This window comes from Sinocyclocheilus rhinocerous, unplaced genomic scaffold (genome assembly GCF_001515625.1).
Source record: "Sinocyclocheilus rhinocerous isolate Xijiao unplaced genomic scaffold, SAMN03320098_v1.1 scaffold166, whole genome shotgun sequence".
NCBI classification, from domain to species: domain Eukaryota; kingdom Metazoa; phylum Chordata; class Actinopteri; order Cypriniformes; family Cyprinidae; genus Sinocyclocheilus; species Sinocyclocheilus rhinocerous.
In genome coordinates, this window is record NW_015633186.1 from 3,077,673 (window position 1) to 3,102,064 (window position 24,392).

Below are 24,392 nucleotides of genomic sequence, written 5' to 3' on the forward strand. Positions count from 1 at the left end.
TAAGTTTATGGGGCTGTCACGTGATGAACGAATGACTCGAAAAACACGAAGACTCGAACCAGGTGAACTACTTGACTAATTCCAGTACAGAACCTATAGGATGTTGCGCATGCGCGACTGAACGAATCACTCCCCGAGACGACTCGTTCTTCCCGAGTCACATTAAAGATTCGTTCAAAACGAACGAATCGTTCAAGAACGACCCAACACTACGCCTCACGCACCTGCTGTTGAGAACGCGCTCAGGAAAGTTCGAACAGTTCGGACATTGCGTGAATCAGAGGTAAAAAACTATACAAATACTGTTCAGTTTCTTGCACAGACCGATCGTTTTGTGTCTTTACACATCAATGTATCGTCATGAGCCGCAGGGTTTAATTTGGTTTTGTTTGTGTATGTTTTTTTTTGTTTTATTGTATGTTTTAGCCGTGATTCCCATTCACCTCCATTATAAGACTGACAGACTGCAACGGTTTGAGTTAAAAATCTTCGTTTGTGTCCTACTGAAGAAACAAAGTCACCTACATCTTGGATGCCCTGGGGGTAAGCAGATAAACATCAAATTTTCATTTTTGGGTGAACTATCCCTTTAACTAATGTTAACTGAACCACGTGGTAAAGTGTTACCAACAAAATCTAAATAGTTTGAAATAAACATCCTAAAAAATCTGAACCCCTTCTACAATCAAAAAAAGAGAGGAAATGTTCAAATAAACACTAAAACCTGTTACCTGTCAGGAGACACTGGACTTCTTCAGGATAATAAAACCATTTTCAAAAACAGTTACAATCTGAGCATTATTTAAATTCAGTGTGACTATCAGAAAAAGCTGGAGAACATTTTGGAAGGCCTGAATAAAATGTGAATGCCATTAATTTAAAAAACAAATGTCAAGACATACACTGCCATTTAAAAGTTTTGGGTCTGTTATATATGCATTTTTAATGTTTTTGAAAGAAGTCTCACCAGAAGTCTCACCAAGGCTGCATGTATTTGATCATAAATACAGTAATATTGTGAACAATAATTACAATTTTAATATCCCTTGTATTTTTTCTTTTTCAAATATATTTTAAAATGTAATCTATTCCTGTGATGGTAAAGCTGAATTGTCAGCAGCCATTACTTCAGGCTTCAGTGTCACATGATTTTTTGAGTAATCATTCTAATATGCTGATTTGCTGCTCAAGTAACCAAAGAATATAATATAAATTTATATTGAATATAAAATTTAAGGGACAGCATTTATTTGAAATTTCATTTAAAAGACATTATAAATGTTTCTACAGTCACTTTTCATATATTTATGCATCCTTGCTGAATAAAAGTATTACTTTCTTTTTGTTTTGTTTTTTAAATAAAAATCTTACTGACCCCAAATCTTTGAGCAGTAGTATATAAAAAAAACATTCATACTTCAATTAATGGGTGCATACAAATATAGGGATAAAATATAATAATAATAATCAAGCAAAAATATTGGGTAGAGCACTACTGTGTGTTTATGCTGAAATGAACAAAACTCAGAACAGATTCCTGTGCAGCCATACATCACCTGTCATGCACTACACACATTATTCCTAAATGTAAATCTCAACTGGATGTAAACTGCATTCAAAGTACATACACTTAGCAGCTTTTAACAAAAATATTTGGAGATTAATAATTAAAAATGTCATTCAAACATCCATGTTAAAAACTGAAATGTGATTTTCAAATGCAACAGCCAACCACCGTCAGTGAATATGGAAAAGGTAAAGGGAAGGACAAGTACGGATCTAAATAAACTCTACATACACCTAAGCTAGTTTTGATGCACACAGTACACAGTTCTATACAATTAACAAAATGCAGTCACATTCTGATCAGTCTGATCTGCCATGGCACGGATCACATGCTAGAAATTACCTGTATTTTTAGCCTGACTTTTTGTAGTTGTATCTGTAGCTAAGAAGAAGTAACAGAGAGTTAAAATCGTATGAGGAAGTTTTTATTTTTTCTGAGCAAATATCATTAAATCATCTATCTGGATGACCGTTTCATGCTATTATTATTCATTTTCCTCTACCTATTTTCTGTCTTTCGTCTGTTTGAGTTGTTTGCTTGTTTTCTGCAATGAAGAAGATGGTCCAGAATTGGAGGATGGATGGCTTATGTTACTTCCTCAGTCATTTGTGTGTATTAAAAAGAATTGGGAAAAACTCACCTTGTGACCGGAGATCTGCAGACTCTCTCAGGTTCGTCTGTGACCCTCAAAAGGAAGACAAAGGTTCATGTTAGGAATCAACCAGCCAATAGAGCGACAATTATTCTTCATCCCACCCTCCACAAACAACCAATTGCAAGAGTTCACATCTAACACCACAGACTTGCACTGTTACATTGACGTCACCTTCAGCAATCCACAATAAATCACCACTGACAACAAAAGAAAGTGACGACAGTGATGGATTTACAGGGTAGGATTATGTATTAAATATATTAATTACTGACAGACCGCAACGGTTTGTGTTAAAAATCTTCGTTTGTGTTCTACTGAAGAAACAAAGTCACCTACATCTTGGATGCCCTGGGGGTAAGCAGATAAACATCAAATTTTCATTTTTGGGTGAACTATCCCTTTAACTAATGTTAACTGAACCACGTGGTAAAGTGTTACCAACAAAATCTAAATAGTTTGAAATAAACATCCTAAAAAATCTGAACCCCTTCTACAATCAAAAAAAGAGAGGAAATGTTCAAATAAACACTAAAACCTGTTACCTGTCAGGAGACACTGGACTTCTTCAGGATAATAAAACCATTTTCAAAAACAGTTACAATCTGAGCATTATTTAAATTCAGTGTGACTATCAGAAAAAGCTGGAGAACATTTTGGAAGGCCTGAATAAAATGTGAATGCCATTAATTTAAAAAACAAATGTCAAGACATACACTGCCATTTAAAAGTTTTGGGTCTGTTATATATGCATTTTTAATGTTTTTGAAAGAAGTCTCACCAGAAGTCTCACCAAGGCTGCATGTATTTGATCATAAATACAGTAATATTGTGAACAATAATTACAATTTTAATATCCCTTGTATTTTTTCTTTTTCAAATATATTTTAAAATGTAATCTATTCCTGTGATGGTAAAGCTGAATTGTCAGCAGCCATTACTTCAGGCTTCAGTGTCACATGATTTTTTGAGTAATCATTCTAATATGCTGATTTGCTGCTCAAGTAACCAAAGAATATAATATAAATTTATATTGAATATAAAATTTAAGGGACAGCATTTATTTGAAATTTCATTTAAAAGACATTATAAATGTTTCTACAGTCACTTTTCATATATTTATGCATCCTTGCTGAATAAAAGTATTACTTTCTTTTTGTTTTGTTTTTTAAATAAAAATCTTACTGACCCCAAATCTTTGAGCAGTAGTATATAAAAAAAACATTCATACTTCAATTAATGGGTGCATACAAATATAGGGATAAAATATAATAATAATAATCAAGCAAAAATATTGGGTAGAGCACTACTGTGTGTTTATGCTGAAATGAACAAAACTCAGAACAGATTCCTGTGCAGCCATACATCACCTGTCATGCACTACACACATTATTCCTAAATGTAAATCTCAACTGGATGTAAACTGCATTCAAAGTACATACACTTAGCAGCTTTTAACAAAAATATTTGGAGATTAATAATTAAAAATGTCATTCAAACATCCATGTTAAAAACTGAAATGTGATTTTCAAATGCAACAGCCAACCACCGTCAGTGAATATGGAAAAGGTAAAGGGAAGGACAAGTACGGATCTAAATAAACTCTACATACACCTAAGCTAGTTTTGATGCACACAGTACACAGTTCTATACAATTAACAAAATGCAGTCACATTCTGATCAGTCTGATCTGCCATGGCACGGATCACATGCTAGAAATTACCTGTATTTTTAGCCTGACTTTTTGTAGTTGTATCTGTAGCTAAGAAGAAGTAACAGAGAGTTAAAATCGTATGAGGAAGTTTTTATTTTTTCTGAGCAAATATCATTAAATCATCTATCTGGATGACCGTTTCATGCTATTATTATTCATTTTCCTCTACCTATTTTCTGTCTTTCGTCTGTTTGAGTTGTTTGCTTGTTTTCTGCAATGAAGAAGATGGTCCAGAATTGGAGGATGGATGGCTTATGTTACTTCCTCAGTCATTTGTGTGTATTAAAAAGAATTGGGAAAAACTCACCTTGTGACCGGAGATCTGCAGACTCTCTCAGGTTCGTCTGTGACCCTCAAAAGGAAGACAAAGGTTCATGTTAGGAATCAACCAGCCAATAGAGCGACAATTATTCTTCATCCCACCCTCCACAAACAACCAATTGCAAGAGTTCACATCTAACACCACAGACTTGCACTGTTACATTGACGTCACCTTCAGCAATCCACAATAAATCACCACTGACAACAAAAGAAAGTGACGACAGTGATGGATTTACAGGGTAGGATTATGTATTAAATATATTAATTACGTTTTCCAGATGTCACCACGTATTGTTTAATGTCAGTGTAACACAAATTAAAGAAACATTCACAACTGTATCCTTAAAAACTAATAAAAAATAAAATCTATATAAATGTATTTCTTGCGTGTCTGGTAATATGCTTTTAAGTTTATTAATCTACTATTCTACATGAGACGTTAGAACAATATTAGTAGTTATTAATATAGCTTTAAACAAAGAAAGTGCTAGTTGACTGATGTCCACATGAGGGCGCTATGGATCAAGGCTGCTTTTATGAGCGCTTGTGAAACTTTCCATTCACATGATGTAGCAAATGAGGTGGCCAGTGGATTCCCTCTTAAAGGGACAGTACAGGGGCCTCTTCCTCAAACATTACAGTGAAAATGGAGGGCTCTATGTTGGGTGTAAATAAACCATATCTGGACAGAAAAATTACATGGTAAGCAGGGGAGGCAAATGAGCTTGGCCAACGGGATTTGGCATGAGAGGATAAAATACATGTTACATAATTAATCTGGGTTTAAAGCGGAGAGAGGAAACCCCTGCTCTGCTTGCCTTGTCCAAAATTAGGCTTTTGTGATAGAACAGTCCAGATGAAATTGTTTTAAATGGCTGCTTCTGCATTTTTTTTATTGTATTAATTCACTATAATCACTAGAAACCTGATAAAGGCATACAGTTTTCCTCGGACCAAGCTAAGTGCCATTCCTGTGAATGAGTAAAAGGTGTGAGTAATGCATAAATGAGTGCATGAAAAAAGAAGTACATGGATGGTGCTGGTGTAAAAGGCCCCTTGAGCAAATACAAATACAACGGTTTTTCAAATATTAAAATATCTGCAGAAAGTTTTACAAAATCCATTCACAATAACCAAAATAGTGTTTGTTCAAAAAAATTTATTTTCTGTCACCCTTATGTTGTTTCAAACATAATTCTTTTCTTCTTATCACAAGCAAAATATTTAGCAAAATACGCAAATTGGGACTGTCATGTTGTGGAAATTATAAATAAACACCTGCAAAATCAGTCCTTATGACTTGTATGCAAGTCTTCCTCTTCGCTGTCACTCTAAAAACTTATTTGATTCATATATGTTGTGGCAAGACCTTGCACGACACGTCTTGATATACCATATTCGAAATAAATGCAATGAAAGAGTCACAGCAAAGAGGAAGATATTCAGCGAATAACACTTTAAGCAAATTGTATGATTTCAGAAGACTTAAAATAGAGCGTAGCTGTTCCTGTGCACTTTTTCAGTGTCCTTGGTTCTGAAAATGTTTTTCCATTTACTTTTTCCCATATAGGGACTTTTAAAGTCTTCATTAAAAAAAGAATTACACAACATGAATTAAAGGGATAGTTCACCCAAAAAAGAAAATTCTGTCATTAATTACTCACCCTAATGTCGTTCCAAACTTGTAAGACCTTTGTTCATCTTCGGAGCACAAATGAAGATTTTTATAATGAAATCCGAGAGCTTTCTGACCCTGCAGAGACAGCAACGCAACTACCACGTTCAAGGCCCAGAAAGTAGTAAGGACATCGTTAAAATAGTCCATGTGACATCAGTGGTTCAACCGTAATTTTATAAAGCTACGAGAATACTTTTTGTGTGAAAAGAAAATGAAAATAAGTTTATTCATCACTTTCTTCTCTTCTGTGTCAGTCTTTGACATGCGTTCAGGTCAGAGTACCACAATGCATACGTGTGATGCTGCTGACGCAGGAGCGGCTGTTCTGACGTATAACCCGGATGCACTGAGCCTTGTTTACAAGCAGAGGAAGACTCACGCTGTACATAAAACAGCCTTTGTAACATGTCTGAAGATTTTGACAGAGAGGATGACTTGCAATTTTTTGCCCAGCCTTACTTATTGGAACCAGAATATAGAGATGATTAACTGTGAGATGGTCATTCTATGTCAGAGCGCCGGGTCCTGCGTCAGCATGAACGTGCATCGATGATTGACATGGAATAAAATGTTGAATAAAATCGTTATTTTTGTTTTCTTTGCACACAAAAAGTATTCTCTTAGCTTCATAAAATTACGGTTGAACCACTGATGTCACATGGTCTATTTTAACGATGTCCTTACCTCAAAAATATCTTAATTTGTGTTCGAACGGAACGAAGGTCTTGCAGGTTTGAAACGACATGAGGGTAAGTAATTAATTACAGAATTTTCATTTTGGGGTGAACTAACCCTTTAAAATCGACCAGCAACGAGGTGAATCATAATGTTACAAAGATTTATTTAAAGCAAAGAGAAGAGAAGTGCACAAGAAGACAAAGGGACAAGAATGTCTACTTAGGGAGATTGAGGATTATGTCATTCACAATACTTCAATTCAATTCAACTCAATTCAAGTTTATTTGTATAGCGCTTTTCACGATGCAAATCGTTGCAAACCAGCTTTACAGAAAAGTCTCTACATTATATTTAATAATAGCTTATCAGTGGTGACTGTCTCAAGTTGATGTCCATATGGCAGAAATGTACGGTAAAAATCAAGCAGTTAGTTAATGTCATGTAATTAAAAATCTGGTAGTTTTGTATGTTCTTCATGGGAGTGTGTGGATGCTGAAGAGTTCTTTTGGTGCAATTTGCAGAGACTCTCAGTTTGTTGGCGATTTCTTTGCAGAATCATGGGTAATGCGTTTTTTTTAAATCAGGAATTCTGCTGTTAAACCTAAATATTTAAAAAATAAGTTAAATAATGCAGAATGATGGCATCAGCAGAAGCATAATATCAATTAACAACCTTGTAGCTCACAGTAGGTCTGTCTTGAAAGGTTTAGAAGTTATGGTTCAAAGCAATATCTCTATGGTGATAATGAATGGGATTTTAACTTCTGAAACCACACTTTTGCACTCTACATAGCATATGAGTCATATGACACATTTTTTGGAGCTTGGTATGTCACACATATTCCAGAAGAAAGAAAACCATACAGGTTTGGAATGACATGAGGGTGAGTATGATGACTATCCAAAATGTAAATTTTTGAGCAAATTATCCCTTTAAAATGCAACAAAATAATATGTGCACAAGCTCAAGGAGGCGCTCTGACACCCAGCGCCAACACATGTGCCAAAGAGAGCGGTGAGACTGCGCTAGTATTTTGACAGACTGAGAGATGGAGAAAGGCCACAAACAGGAAGAAAACTTACTAACTGTTTTTGATCCCTGTGGCAGAGTGCAGCCCGAGACTGACTTGTTTGAGCTCTGGCGCTTAGAGGGGTCAAGATTGACCCTAGTTGATGAAGGGAAGGAAAAAGGACAGTGAAGAGAAGGACAGAAAGAAGAAGGGGAACAGGAAGATCAAGAGAGAAATAAGATTGCAGCAAGGAAAAAAAAGCAATGAAACAAATAAACAAAATAGAAACACTGAGCATCCAACAATTGCCAAGACCAAGAGATAGAGGGACACGAGGGGGAGCATGTGCCTGAAGCTGTCGGTTAATAACAGAGGAGGCTTGAGGAAGAGATAATGCAGAGAGTACATATGCAAACTTGTGCAGAAAAAAGGACTTTATCCATTGATGTCACCCTAGATAGGTTAATCTAATCGGGAAGTTTCTTTTAAGAGATGGAAGTGTTGCTCTAATCTAATAAAGAGCTTCTAGTTGTGTATCCCTGCAAAAGTCCTTCTTTCTGGCTTTCTGCCCAGAGAGGCACATAAACAATTTCACTGAGGATGCTGAAGAGCAAAGCGCCCCATCAGCGTTCCTACACGCTACTGAACATCTCAATTACATTACGGACTCCAAAAGCTCCCATATCTAACTCCATTACCTCCTCAGATTCCACAGGACAATGGGCACCAAACCAAAAGAAAGATGACTTTGTAAACTGATTGGCTCCAGCAGTGGAGCCTCTGTCATTTTGATATTATGCAGCTAATGGGCCGGTCACGTCAAAGACGATAACTATAATGTTAACTATAACTATGAAGTTATAAAAATGTTCTTCTAATTCAGAGAGAATAGAGAGACAGAGGAATGATATCATTATAAACACTTTCAGAACGTTTTTTCTAGCTGATGAACGATAAAAACTCACACAGCCAATCAGAATCCACCTGACTTAAAGATAAACAAAATGTTATTGTCCGTTTGTATGGACACAAATATAGGTTTTATAATTACTGTCCGTTGGTGTAGATGCTAATTTAGTTAATATAGTTATACTTCTGTTGGTGTGGATGCTGTTGTTTTTGCCTTTTCATGTCTATTCATGACTTTATTTTTAAAGACTGAGTCCTGGTGTCCTTTATAGAGAACATTAAGATTATTTTTCAAAAATGTCTTTTTTTTTCTTCTTTTTTTCTTATGCTCTAAACAATGTAATGACACGAAATTAAAAAAAAAATTTTTCCTGGTAGTCAGGAGGATATAGTAATCATTATAGTTATTGTCTGTTGGTATGGTAATTCTCATTATAGTTATCTTCTGTTGGTGTGTAGACACTAATATTATGATCGTTAGAGTTATTGTCTGTTGGTGTGGACATTAATGTAGTTATCATTATAGTCACCGTCCATTGCTGTGGACATTAATATATTGTTCATTGGTTTGGATGTTAATATAGATATCATTATAGTTATGTTTATAGTTATCATCCACTGGTGTGGATGCTAATATAGTTATTTTTATAGCTATCTTTATATTTATGGTTCTTGGGATGGATGCTAATATAGTTATTGTTAATAGTTATAGTTATTGTCCATTGGTGTGGACATTAATATAGTTCTGTCATGACAACTATATAATATACATGGGAAATGTTAATGTGTTTGGCCTTGGCAGAATAGATCTGCTGCAGCAGATTAAGTACAGAGACTTGCAACTGCCAATACATGCTGCTGTATGTAATAAATACTGCTGCAGCACATATAACACACATAAAATAACCCCCATATATAACATACATGAAATTACCCTGTAGTAGATCTATACAGGTGGAGCTGGGGAAGGTGGAGGGTTTCTGAAGCGCACTGCAACTGCTACACCAAGCGCTAGCCAAGTATTTGAATGTTCTGCAGCAAGCTCATTGGCTGCTGATGTGAAAAGAAACCAATCAGCTGCACAATGTGATTATATCAGATTGAGTTAGAACCTATCAGCCTGCGCCATCTAGAGTTTCATGACAGAACTTTGCATTAATCGTTATAGTTACGTTTATAGTTATCGTTCTTCAGTGTGAACAGGCCATAAAAACATCCTCAGACAGCACAATGCTAACTCTAATAGGTGGAATATTTGGAAAGAGCGAACTGATGGTGTGGAACTTGATTTATTTGGATCTATTTTTATCTATAATATTCTTAGTCATTATGGTTTACAAGATGAAACCGTCGCTCTCTTCTTACCTGCGGGTAAGTTTTGAGGTCAGCTTAGTGAACAGGTTTGTGGTGGCACGGCTACGGGAGTGGGGAAGAGGACTGGCTTCGTGGGAGAGGGTGGGTGAGGTGGGGGGTGCGTGGGTGGGAGGCCGGTGGTCCCGGAGCTGGCCCCCGTGGAAGGTGCTGCGGATGGTAGAGCCCCTCGTCAACCGAGAACGCTCGGAAGATGTGGAGCTGGAGGCCCCGGCCCCAGAAATGCTGTGGGTGGACGGGGAGGCTGGAGGTAATCGATGTGACAAGGAGCTGAGGAAAGAGACAAGAAAACATGGATGGAAAATAAATTCCCCTTGAACTGAAGTTGGGTGTGACTCGTCCGCCATTACTTTTGCTATGGACATGAATGATGCCCACCCAGAACAACCATTGTAGGATTCTAACAACCAACCAGAACATTATGGTAGCAAGTTTTGCATGGGCAAACGTGCAAAAATGCATGTGAAAATGCAAAAATCTAGCTTTAAATAAAGCTGACAGTGCAGTGATACAGTATGTCATTAATCCTGCTTATTAGCAGTCATCGCAGCTCTAACTGGAGGTTACTTTGATAGCAGAACTTTAATCCATAAGACAAAGTCCATAACGAAACACAGTAACAGCTCTGTAGCGATACGATTAGACCAATATCAGATCTCGAGGCTCAGAGAGGCAGCTCTTGTTGGGTTTAGTTGAGCGTAAATGTGAGGCAGGATGCTGAGGCACTGAGGCATGAGCTCTCTTGTGTTTTTATTCCCATCTCAGAAACAGCCACTTAAGGCAAATTAAAACTGAACCCTTAGCGGAAAAAAGCTTGCACACGACTGCACATCTGAATGCTGGAGACAGAGATATGCAGAGAATGGAGAAGGTTAGAGAACTCTCTTTATTTTCTGTTTATTAAACTAATCCGAACCAGGGAAACAGGAGAGAAAGTCAAACGACAAAGAAAAATGATGACCCATAATGCTACTGATATTACTAAGGTGTTCAAAGTGGTGGTTAGCAGCTTTGGGTGGTTACCAGGGTGTTGTTACCAAGGACTAGGGATGTAACGATGCACCCAGAGCCGGTTGAAAATTGATACATATATGTGACAATTCAAATCGGTTGAGATGTTAAACGAATCGCGATACAATTGGGGGTAGGAGTTTATAGGAGTGTATCTCTAAGGGAACTGACTGTCTTTAGAAAAGTTTAGATGGTATTTTCTTTTCATCTTGCCTCTGTATATAATGCATATTAAAGTAGTGTTCATAAGAACAGTGCTGCTTTGTTTACAGCGGCAACCTAGGAAACGCTGTATAGCTGCTGGTCCATAAGCGCCACCTGCTGTTAGAGAGTGAATTTGCGTCTCATTCAGCTCGTCTACTGTTGTTGTTTCATGCAGATATGTTTTATGTAGTATAGTTTTACAAAACTAAAGTCAGACCATTCTGTTTTTGTTTCAAATTTTGAAATTATACAATCTAATTTAGATTAAAATTGCTCATGCTGCATGTATGCAGCATCTTTATTTGGATCGCAATTAAAATCCAGTGGTTGCCTCAAATTTTAAATGGAAAGAGCAGAGGCAAAACCTGTTTATATGAAGAGATTTCTTTTATTTGTGTTATTTATATATTTGATTTGGGTTTTGTTTTAAAATTTCAAATTAGTTTTGATATTTGACAAAATTCATTTTCACAAAGAAATGCGAAGCATTTTTTCCAATCAATAATAAAAGAACACCTTTTCATTTATAATTTTTCTTAAATTTCATTTTGTTAAAAAAAATTGTGAGAAAATTGTATCGTGAAATTAGTATGGAGACTCATATCGCGTGACTGAATCGTTACATCCCTACCAAGGACATCCCTACCTTGAACACTGTTGGAATCGCTTAGACAAGCAGTAGCATACCTCTCCTTTTGATGAGCAATAGGAATAGGGATGCTTTCCATAGCAACCAGCACTACTAATGTCTCAGTTCAGATGGGTTCACAACGCAGACGTGCCGCTCTTGGCACCAGACTGCCTCTGTCCCCTCTGTCTCACCAGGTTTTGACATAAATCTAACAGATCTCACATGCTGCCTCAGTCTGCCCACTGGCCCCGGGCCACTTCACTTAATGCTCTAAATAACCCTGTGCTGATGGACCTTACACACACACACACACACACACACACAGGATTTCCTATAACAGAGTTTCACATATTAGCTTCCATTGGTCGGAAACTCTGCAGTCATTAATAGCAGTTCTGGGCAGAAAATTAATGTGATGAAGGGGCTTGAAACAGCTTGAGTGTATTCAGTGTGTATATGGGGTCCAAGAAATTTGAGACTAGTCTGGGATTTAAAATCTCAGAATTTATGTTTGAGGATTTTAAACAGTAAAATTAACAAATTCTATTGAAATATTCTACATTATTTCAAAGTCAAAAATCAAATATGCAAATTTGTGACTAATATTCATCTTAAAATATTAATATCAATTCAGTTTTCTCTCAAATCATTACCCTGATAATACTGTTCGCAATAAAAAAAGATTGTATTAAATATAAAAATGATTTTAGATTTCACTGTGTATTCGTCACATTCTGGTGACGGTGATTCTGCGTGTGTGGACACGTGTACTGTACTAGCTGGGCTCGGGGGAGGGAGGTCAACCAGTCAAGCAGCCTTGTGACCCAGACAATCCACGTGCCTCCTCTCGTTCTCTTTAAGTCACATGACAGCCAGTCTTTGGGCCTCCCCGAAGAGTGGGAAAAAGAGAGAAGGACAGCTAAGCAGTCAACATCTGCCACTGCTGAAGCATAACAGACCAAATCCATCTCAACAAACAAGCACACAGAAAAACTACTTTCAGCTTCAGCATGTACAACAATTATGAAACTTCAACGCACATATACAAATATAAAACACGGAGACACGTTTTACCTGTTCTCTTTCCCATTCTGTAGTAAGGAGTGTCTGTCGGTGCTCGTACGGTCCGTACACACGTAAGTGTTTCTACGGGTCATGGCACTGGCAGGGATGTTGTTCTAAAGCATGGAACAGGAAGCAGGTATTAAAAAACAAAAAAGATGAATTTAAACACAGACATACTATCCTAATATAACCAGCTTTTCTGGCACAGTTGTCCTCAGAAATTCATGCATTTTCTTTTAGGGACAAGCTGTTTGGGAAACATCACTTTATGACCAGAGAATGCCGATAACGAATGTGAACATGTGCCATTATATCCGAGGGGTAAAACTGTTGTTATTGAAGCATTTGGTGTACAGGAAGTTATGTAACATTTTAATGGACGGCACTTGAACTGCATGATTTATATTTTCTACTCTATTAAAGGAATAGTGCATCTAAAAATTAAAATTCATCATCATTTACTTCTGTGGAAGTATTCTAGCATTATTATAGCAGAATGTCCAGCTTCCCTTTTCCACAGAATGAAAGTAAATGGTGGCCAGCCACGGCTGTAAGCAAGGTTAACAGCTTAAATTTCAGGTGGTTCCTTGCATAAATCTATCATATGGCTTCAAAAGAAGTGCAAAAGCCCTAAAAAACAATTTGTGAACAATCATGAATAAACTTTTTAACTCTTTAAAAATGAATACTGTAATTAATATTTCCTGTAACAGGATGTGCATGACTTCCTGTGCTTGCTTACCGTTGTTGCATTGATGTCTTTGCGGCGGTCAGGGATCTCAGCTTTGTTGGGGTTGTTGGCTGTGCTGACCATGGGGCTCGACGGGGGGATGCTACGACTGCCCACCACACTGCAGCTGGCCTTCCTCGAGGGCAGACGTTCCTCTTTTAGATCCCCCTCTCCTGTAGTGGTGGGGCTTCGCTTGGGATGGGTTACTGGCACTGATGGCCCACCTGACAAACATTACAAATGAAAGACAATTATAAATAGTGTTAATAATAACAATAATAATAACAACATTGACGATAATAAAGATGTTGTTATTAATATGTTAGTAATAAATATTCTTACTAATATTAATAATTATACTGATATTAATAATTATAGAACTAATAATGTTCCATTCTGAAAAAATACTACTACTACTACTAATTATTATTGTTGTTAATATCATCTGATATTAATATGATTAGAATTTTAAATGTATTTATTTATTAATTAAATGCCAATAATAATAATTGTAATGTAATTATTATTAATAAACTGATATTAATATGATTAATATTTTATTATGAATACAATCCAATAATAATAATAAGAATAGCAATAAGAATACTAATAGTAATTTTATTTTTAACAATAATAACTACTATTGCTATGCTATGTTAATTGATATTAATGATTAATATTTTATTATTAATAAATGGCTATAATAATTGTTGTTGGCATATATAAATGATAAAATATTTTTTAATTTTTTCAGGTGATACTTTTTAAATACATAATTTAAGGCTATAAATAAAATCAAACTATATAATTGGCAGACCCCAGCAGCACTACCATGGATCTCCTGTGAAGACCTCTGATCTAGGCTATTTATAAAAATGAAACGATCCAGGGGTGTAGGGACTCACAGAAGTCGCTGTGCCTCCTCTGGCGGTGGTAGGTGGAGGCACTGCGCTGGGGTTTAGTGTGACTGGAGGCAGAGGTGGAGCTGGAGGAGGAGGTGGATTATAATTAAGCTATAAATAATATCAAACTATAAAAATGAAATGATCCATGAGGGGTGCCGGGACTCACAGAAGTCGCTGTGCCTCCTCTGGCGGTGGTAGGTGGAGGCACTGCGCTGGGGTTTAGTGTGGCTGGAGGCAGAGGTGGAGCTGGAGGAGGAGGTGGAGGTGGAGGAGTGTTTGCTGGTGCCATTCGTGATGGGACTGGGCCGCACCCGTGCTAGAGACAGACTGCTGCTCGACCGGGACTCCATGCCATCCTATATGGAAAACATATAAGATATTACACACTTACAGGATAGCACACAGGCTGTTCTCAGTTCAGCGGTAATACCTATCTCACCTCATTCTTGCGGCCTAGCAGCAGATACATGGCAAATATCTCATTGTACTTCTGTGTGCTCAGGGCATCTTTGATTTCATCACGAGTGTAACCCATTCCTACCATCACATCTGTATGAACAGAAAGAGCAAAAATAATTAACGCAAATAAACAAGTAGTCATTTAGCATACAATTTTAACCATACTTGAGCAATATGGTTTTAAGTGCCTTGCTAGGACGGTTTGAAACCACCTTCTGGTTACTACAACGCAGAAAAACTATATATATATTTTTTTAGTAATCTGTCTTGTTACATATGAGAAAAATAATTATACATCTTAAAGGGGTCATATGATACGATTTCAAGTTTTCCTTTGTCTTTGAAATGTTACAAGCTGTTCGTGCATATGTAAGATCCGTAATGTTGCAAAGACTAAAATCTCAAACCCAAAGAGCTATTCTTTATAAAAGTTATGACTCGTCCACAGCTTCCTAAAATGCCTCATTTAAAAACGCCGCCACATGTCTACGTCACTGTGTTGGATGATTTGCATAACACTGCCCAAATGTTTACACAAAGAAAGAAGGCGTAACTTTTATTCTAGCTGTAGTATTGTTGCCGCCACAGCCTTGTCATGGAGATGTTGCTTGTTTCCAAATATGGTAGGGGCGTAACATTTCCGTCACACGCTTGAGGTATTCGGCCAATCACAATGCACTGGATAGCTGGCCAATCAGAGCACACCTCGCTTTTCAGACCGATGAGCTTTGTAAAAATCGACACGTTTCAGAAAGGCGGGGCATAGAGGAGAAACAATAATGTACAGTATATGGAAAATAATGTGTTTTTTTAACTTTAAACCGCATAAACACATTTCATTAAACCAAATACACAAAATAATGTTTTTTTTAGCATCGCCATATGATCCCTTTAAAAACAAGACATATTTTTCTTTGAGAAGTAAAATTGTGAAAGGTAAGCTTTTCTTAACAGAATATACAGTATGTACGTTTTAAACGTTACAGTAAGTTTTAAAATATATTAAAATATAAAAGTTATTTTAAACTGTAATAATATTTCACAATATTACTGTTTTACTGTATTTTTTATCAAATGAATGCAGATTTGGTATGCATAAGAGACTACTTTCAAAAAGATGGAAAAATTGTACTGACCCCATAAGTTTTGAACGGTTTTTAAAATTATGTTTAATTTTCTTACTTCAATTGCAAATTGTTTTAATCATATATCTAGGGAAATATTGTTTTGACAATGGGGTAAAAAAATTATACAAAATGTAGATTTATTACTTAAATATTATAAAAATATTTAAGAAAAAAAATATTGACATCACAAGCATAAATGTGCAAGATACATCTTGTTATGAGTATGTTCATATACTGGAAAACCAAAAAACAAACAAAAAAATAATTAAGAATACTACTTTCTAAAAAGTCATGTAAAAGGGGCAAAAGGGGAAGTTGTGGCAATATTTATTACCTATACGGCTGCTGTCATTATAATCCTCTACAGGCTCTACATGAGGCTTCAGCTCATCGTTTTCGTACCCGACATTGATCCACTTATCTTTCATGATTTGCTGAAAGGGAAGAACAGAAAGTCAGATAGAGTGAGCAAAAGACCGCAAGATCCATGCAAACTCAATAAGATGTGTTATCAGCTGAGATGGTGGATTGTGGGTCACAGTTGCTCCTCCTCACCTCCAGGGTGCAGCGCTTGGTGGGGTTGAGCACGAGGAACCGGCGCAGGATGCTCTCACAGTCAGTAGACATGTAAAATGGCACACGGTATTTCCCCCTCAACACACGCTCACGCAGCTCCTGAGGGAAAAACACAGACTTCTATTCAACACCAAATCTAATTCTGAACCAGTCAGCCACCGAATCGCCCCCACGGCACAAAGAAACAATCACAGCTCACTTGACCTACATTACTTGAGAGCAAAGCATTTCATAAGAGCAACTGCTGCACGTGTGGTGCCTTAGAAAATGCCTCAGATTTTGTCTCAGACTGTTCAGAATGACACAAGAGAGATTTTACATTTAATATTAGTTGTGACTCAACATTAAAAAGTTTGTTACAAAAGTAAACAAAAATGTCTTTAAAAAGTTGAATGTTTCAACCAATAAACACACAGTAGCACTTATTTAATGTAGATTAATTTCTATTAGCCTCAATAGATTAATTTCGCCGTTTTTGATAATGAGGAAAATATCATAGAATCTACCAATCAGATGTTTTTTTTTTACTGAAATATAGACAATACATACAGCCCTTAAATAGAGTAACTGACTGATATACAACAAATAAAGAAATAATTTTATTGACCAGAACTATCATAGTGCTCACAAACTATGGAAATATATACACATTGTATTTTATTTATTGTATTTGCTGATATTGGATTTATATTGGCCAATATTATATATTTAACTGTGTGCATTTCCATTATCTTTACATGTACATGTTTTTTTTCCCATCATTTAATGATCACTTAATCTATAAAAAATGTAAAAACACTACTGAATGTGACCCTGGGCCACAAAACCAGTCATAAGGGTCAGTTTAAAAAAAAAAATGTATACAGAAAATCTGGAATCTGAGGGTGCAAAAAAATCTAAATATTAAGAAAATCGCCTTTAAAGTTGTCCAAATGAAGTCCTTAGCAATGCATATTACTAATCAAAAATTAGGTTTTGATTTATTCACGGCAGAAAATTTACAAAATATCTTCATGGAACATGATCTTTACTTAATATCCTAATGATTTTTGGCATAAAAGAAAAATTGATCATTTTGACCAATACAATGTATTACTGGCTACTGCTACAAATATACCCGTGTTACTTATGGTTTTGCGGTCCAGGGTCACAAATGTAATTTTAAACAAATAGCAAAATGAAAATCTATTTTTCATGCTGAACATTAAAATGCTGTGATATTAAATTCACTTGTAGCACTGAAAATGTTTGATTTTAGAGTTTTGTCCTTTATTTACACAAAATAGTGCAGACTGTTAATGACGGCCATTCATCAGCCATAGCATAAAAATGACTACTGGCTTATCTATATTAGGGAGAATTTTAATATCAGTGCAAACAAACCACTCCTAAAAATATAAAACCAAAACATGTATCTATATAAATATGGTTGTTGGATGACTTTTTGATATACTCATACATCCCTGCACTCTTTTACAAGGCCTTTCTTTCTTTTGTTGCTTATACTGAGTTGAGTAATTTACCTTGAGGTTTTGTCCATCAAAGGGCAGTGATCCGCTGACCAGTGTGTACAGTATAACCCCCAGACTCCAGATGTCCACCTCTGGCCCATCATACTTCTTCCCCTGAAAGAGCTCTGGAGCGGCGTAGGGGGGGCTGCCGCAGAACGTGTCCAGTTTACTGCCCAGCTTAAATTCATTACTGAAGCCAAAGTCAGCAATTTTGATGTTGGAGTCTGCATCAAGCAGGAGGTTTTCCGCCTGAGTGAGGTATAAGATGGGGTATACGACCATGAGCAGGAATTTAATAGTTTTGCGCATTGGGGATATTTTAAAAGGGAGCAAAGTGTGTAATGGTAAAGCCTTCACTGTTTTATGAAAGCTCCAGAGGCAATAAAAGAACATATAAGTCATGAGAAAGAACAATAACCTTCAGGTCCCTGTGAACAATATTCTTCTGATGACAGTAATGAACCGCAGACACGATCTGAAAGGGAAACACTGACACTGATATCTCTGAAACAGGAAACATTTTATAGCAATAAAAAAAATGGTAGCATCTTTAACACATTAAAAACGGGAAATACAGCTTGGGTTTTGCTCCTTTCAGATTTTCATACCTTCAAAGGTGAACAAGTTTCAAGATGCATAGATTATGACATATCTTACCTGTCGGAATTTTGCACGCCCCTCCTTTTCCTTCATTCTCCCATGGGATACGAGGTAGTCAAACACTTCACCTATCATAGAAAAAAAAATTGTAGTCAAATTTAAAAATGATAATAATATTGTATTTTAAAAACAATTCATTTTAAGGGGTCATATGACGTTGCTAAAAAGAACATTATTTTGTGTATTTGGTGTAATGAAATGTGTTTATGCGGTTTAAGGTTTAAAAAACACATTATTTCCCACATACTGTACATGATTGTTTCTCCTCTATGCCCCGCCTTTCTGAAACGCGATTTTTACAAAGCTCATCGGTCTGAAAAGCGAGGTGTGCTGTGATTGGCCAGCTATCCAGTGCATTGTGATTGGCCGAATACCTCAAGCGTGTGACGGAAATGTTACGCCCCTTACCATATTGTGATGCCCTGTCCGGCCGGAGCGACGAGACAAAAACATTAAAACCCATTATAAACGAGGCATTTGTTGCATCCAATGGGGACATAATTACGGATTATAATGACTTATACTGTCTTTTTACGCGTTGCATTGCATCGCGCCGCGTAAACATAAAACTATGTCTGCATTTGTGATCGGAGAAATGACAAACTACAAACGCTACTCTACACTGCTCAAAACTCGTCAGTGAATCATCAGTGGCAAATTCTTTAAATATGAAAACGTACTTACAGATTGTGAATCAGAGCAGCCGGCCTTGTAGTCTACTCTACCAGGATCAGGAAACAGTCCTCCATAAAATGCACTGCACACATCTGAATATTTGGGTTGAACTGTTCCGGAACAGTGTTGTAAATACAACTTAAAGGAAATTGTTCAAACAAATCTTAAAACAACATGAAACTAAGCCAATAATTATTTATTTTCATTTATTTTGGTCGATAGCTGATATTGCGTAGGGCAAGATACTATATAGAATATCTTAACTGCTTGATTTGTTGTATTGTCGCAAAATGTAAACTATATTATCACCCAACATTATGAATTTCTGGAAGGCTGCTTTTAGACAATAAGTACATTGTGAAAAATGCTATACAAATTTGCCTTGAATTTAATTTGTAAGCTGATATTAAAATTTCACACTATACAGTATAAAATTAAAAAAATAGAAAATGAAATAATATTAAAAAAAATTTAATTAATCATTTTGTGAATCAAAATGAATTTAGGCATCACAGTACTATACATACTAGGCATACTGTACATTATGAAAAATGTATATCTATTTTGAGATTTGCTCAAAAAGATTATATTTAAAAGTTATTAAATAATTAACATCATTAAGTAAGAGTAAATTAAACAATTTAATGCTCATATATAAATTAAACCATCTCTAATATTGGTCAACAATCCATATGGTACAGATACCTTACATAAAACTACATAAAAGTATGAGTAAAGAGATAAGATAAACACAGATTGGATGGGGAATGGATGTCACTAATATAACTCATCTAGATAAGTTATGGACAATCAATTGGGAATTTCCTGGCTAATTAAGTTAGCTACTTAATACCCAACGAATGGACGCAATATTTCATTCTGCTACGTATTCACTGACGACAGAATGAGACTCTTTAGAGGAAGGGATGGATAATGAATAAGCTTCCAGTGAGATGTAAAGCAGGGGAAGGAAATAGCGAAGGCACATTGCCAATGTGTAGTACAAGCTAGCGCTGTCCATACTCTCACACGTGCATCAGCCTCATCAGATAGATTAGGAATGGAAACGTGATTCATTAAGAGAGCAGCCGATCCAAGCTCCATGAATAGGACGGGCTAAAGTTAAAATAAGCCTGATTTGACTATGAGCATCTTTACTAGCATCAAATCGCTCTAATTGCTGAGCTGTGTGGGAAGGAAGGGTAAGATGAGAAGAGAGATAAAAGATGAAGCCCATGCAGCTGTGCTCAGTGCAGAGTCTGATTAATTCGACAGTCGCACACATGCATGTTTATGTGTGAACTCGTATGAAGACAGGAGACATGTGTGATTATTCATGTAGAAACTTATCAAAGCTAGACTGTTCATATTGTATTAATGAGAGACAAAGCAAAAATGTAATTTGTTCATTTTTTAGGAGTAACAATAATGTCATTTGCTACATTGTAGTAACATTTTCTAATACAGTGCATGTGTGTATGTTGAAGTAGGGAGGAATCGTACCACCACTGGCATATTCCATCACAAGGTAAAGCGTCTTCTCCGTCTCAATCACTTCAAAGAGCTGAACTGTAGATATAAGAAAAAGAAGATCATTTTACCATGTGCAAAAAAGTAGTAAGTAAACTGAACAATAGAGAATATGTGCCTGTTGTTGACTCCTTCAAGGAAAACTTCACCCAAACATAATTCAAATACATTTTTCACTGAAAATGTTTTCCTCAACATAGCTCTCCAATCTCATTTGCACCCAAATTGGACTATTTCTATTTTTGAAGTTGAAACAAAGCTGACATAAATACAATATAAATATTAGATGAAAAACCTAAACTTAGAAATGTTCCCTTGGCAACTATCTGTAATAAAATAAGTTGAAGTACTACAATTACTAAAACTTAAATAAAAATAAAGTAAAACTAAATAAAAATGGAAAATATAAGAATAAAAGCCAAATGAAAAAATTTATAAACTGTATGTAACAGTATATAAATAATACTAATATAACACTGCAACAGATGCAGGTATAAACTGAATGTACTTCAGAGATGGTCAGTGTGTTTTGAGAGGCCTCAAATGTCAATATTTTGTCTCTACTCTGACATTTTAGTGTAGTAAACGTTCACTCAAAAGCATCTAAAATACTCACCTATGTTTGGGTGGTTGAGGCCCTTCATTATCCGTACCTCTCGAAAGAGCTGAGGAAAAATAAAGACAAAGTAATCAGTAAAATTAGCAAAAAAAACGTTTGTTTATACAACAACATTGAAATATAGAGAGCATTATAATTCATAACATATAATTAAAAATAAATATAATGAATACAATTACGTATATATAATTCAATCTTAATATAATTTGAAAATAAATATAATTAATCAAAGCATTTTCACTAGTGGTCAGACTTTCAGATCCTCTATTCGGTCATGTTTAGTGGTTGATAAACTCATCTCTGTCAAAAACATTTCAATGATTACATCAATAAAACATCAGAAGCCACAATGACCCTGCAGAGACTGATGGATGGGGATTCATCAGTTTGTGCAAATCCATAAATAGCATTTACACCGAAACCCATGATAAATACAAAACACAGCCCACACTCTCTGACACAACCCATGGTGAATCACCGCCTGCTCAGAGACCAGCCTGTCCTTTCTAACGGCAGTTAAATTGAACGGAAAAGGGATCAAGCCAAAAAAAGACCCATCTTGTGACCAATCTTTCTTTCTGTTGTCTAGGACATCAGAGCTCTGCTGCAGCATGTCTGCAGCTGAGAATCATGGTCTTGTGGTACGAAGCTGAATCGCTGTTACACACAAAGAATTCTTCCGATTTGTAACATTTCTGGCCAAAACATATTTTAAATACATGCCAAATAAAGTTCAATCATGACAACTCTCGGAAGATTTTAGCATAGTGATGGATATGACAATGTTAATGTATTTGGTCTTGGCGGAATAGATCTGCTATGCTGCTGCTGAATTGCTGCTGCTGTTGGTTATTGCTGTAGTTGTAGATTATTGCTGCTGCTACAAGCAAGTACAGGAACTTGCAAATGCCAATGCATATGGCGATACGGTGCCGTGAGTATTTAAGACATACTGCTGCTGCACAAATAGCATTTAAAATAACCCATAGCAGATCTATACAGGTGGAGCTGGGGAAGGTGAAGGGTTTCATACAGGTGGAGCTGGGGAAGGTGGAGGGTTTCAGAGAAACTCTGAAAGCGCGCTGCAGGAATCTCTAGTGAATGCTAGCCAGCCATATAAATGCAAGGCAGTAAGCTCATTGGCTGCATATGCAGCATGAACCAATCAGCTTGTGCCAAGTCATTTAACTCTGAATATCATCAGTTATATTAACAACCCGTCAGCCTGCGCCATCTAGAGTTTCATGACTGAACTATATATTTGTAAACAGTGAAGCTCAATGAAATACATATTGAAACTGAAAATATATTTAGTTTCAACCTTCATATACCAAAATGTATTTTAAAATGTATTTCAGGGGCATGAAAATACATTTCCAATCATAGAGTAGCCTACATTTAGGCTATAAATGCAAATGTGGATGGAACAGCCTACTAGAGATAAAAACTAGATTTATAATTATTTAAATAAATGTTTCTTTGGAACTTTCTAAAGTATTTTCCTTGCTGATATTTATTCAAACATGTTATATGTTCCCATGAGTTACAGACAACAAATAAAGCTTTTCTTCAAATGTAACATGTGTCAATTAATTTGCTTGGATTAAAATATATGAAGGGCAAAATATAATTTAAAAATGCCTAATAAATACATTTTACATTTTTAAAATGGTCAAAAAATATATTTAAAAAAATTAAAATGTAGGCTTGTGTGTGGGCTTATATGAGAGGAAAATAATTACACTTTTAAAATTTTTTTTTAAGTTTGTTAAGTTTAGGAAATTCAACCTAATGGCCACGACGAAACGACAAACAAGGTGTGTGAGAACCGTCCGTCTGCTGTTTGAAAGCAGAACTTGATTGCTGCAAGGACCTTGTTTGACAAAAGGAGAGGGGTGGAGAGATGGAGTCAAAGAGAGAAGTGACGGACCAAGAAAAAGAGAGAGCGTGACTGAAAGACAAAGAGTCACAAAGACTGAGAGTGTACGTGTGAGTCGAGAAATAGAAAGGTAAGGTAAAGGACAGAGGAGATAGTGAAAACGCATAATAAGTGGAATGTGTCGACGGCTGACAACACCGTTTGAGCTAACTCTTCCCAAAACGCACTCAGTCACCCTGGGAGAACATCCGAACGAAAGAGAGAGAGAGAGGCCATGTTTTCATTTGTCCTGTTTTTGTCCTCATTCACTGCCCTCTGTGTGTCCCATCAGTTACTTTCCATTTACCATTCGTTTTCATTTCAGGAGCCTGTGCAGCTGCACTTTCCCACCCCTGGGCCAAAACCATAGGTTGACAAAAAGCATCACAACACAAAGCATAACAAACTGATAGGGAATGAGGGCCAAGTTTACTTTTTGAACACAGTATAAACATAATGATTATGACTGCAGTGGCTCTGTTCCAAATCCTAGTGAGCTGCCTAGAGAGGCAGCATTTTAAGGCATCACATGCCCTCTCAACAAAAAGGCAACTTAATTATGCTGTCGTATAATTTGTTTTGGCCACATTTTAAGACAGAATCCTGTGGAGAAGACAATCCCAGAAAGCACTCTCATGTGGTGTGTGAAAAAAAAACAAATGTAAGAGAGAAAAGTTGAATTCAAATATACACAAAATATTCAGCCTAATCAAAAATGTTTTATTTTACCCAATATTTGTGGTATCTTTATAATTAAACAGAGTATCATGTTGTTAGCTTAGCAACATGATAATGTCAAAATGTTCAGGTTAAAACAGTTAAGATTTAAATATATAATATAAAAAAATAAATGATAAATGTTATATATATA

The 24,392-nt window shown here is 36.2% G+C and overlaps 1 protein-coding gene across 3 annotated transcripts in view; it reads right to left on the reverse strand.

Annotated features, from left to right (window-relative positions):
• Positions 1–3,427: 3,427 nt before the first annotated feature.
• The window catches only part of LOC107743699 (MAP/microtubule affinity-regulating kinase 4-like), a 44,438-nt gene continuing 23,473 nt past the window's right edge, over positions 3,428–24,392 (reverse strand). Inside the window, exons 4-19 of one of the 3 annotated variants that reach the window (XM_016557081.1) lie at positions 21,601–21,649; positions 20,958–21,023; positions 18,777–18,847; positions 18,538–18,594; positions 18,132–18,368; positions 16,588–16,707; positions 16,367–16,466; positions 14,886–14,995; positions 14,613–14,802; positions 13,554–13,765; positions 12,821–12,924; positions 9,895–10,170; positions 7,694–7,776; positions 4,241–4,285; positions 4,103–4,144; positions 3,428–3,981 (exon numbers count right to left, since the gene is read on the reverse strand). In XM_016557081.1, the coding sequence (XP_016412567.1) occupies positions 3,932–3,981; positions 4,103–4,144; positions 4,241–4,285; positions 7,694–7,776; positions 9,895–10,170; positions 12,821–12,924; positions 13,554–13,765; positions 14,613–14,802; positions 14,886–14,995; positions 16,367–16,466; positions 16,588–16,707; positions 18,132–18,368; positions 18,538–18,594; positions 18,777–18,847; positions 20,958–21,023; positions 21,601–21,649 (1,812 nt within the window). In that variant the 3' untranslated portion in view covers positions 3,428–3,931. The remainder of the gene's footprint in view (positions 3,982–4,102; positions 4,145–4,240; positions 4,286–7,693; positions 7,777–9,894; positions 10,171–12,820; positions 12,925–13,553; positions 13,766–14,612; positions 14,803–14,885; positions 14,996–16,366; positions 16,467–16,587; positions 16,708–18,131; positions 18,369–18,537; positions 18,595–18,776; positions 18,848–20,957; positions 21,024–21,600; positions 21,650–24,392) is intronic. The other 2 variants (XM_016557082.1, XM_016557083.1) reach the window with 2 other exon arrangements.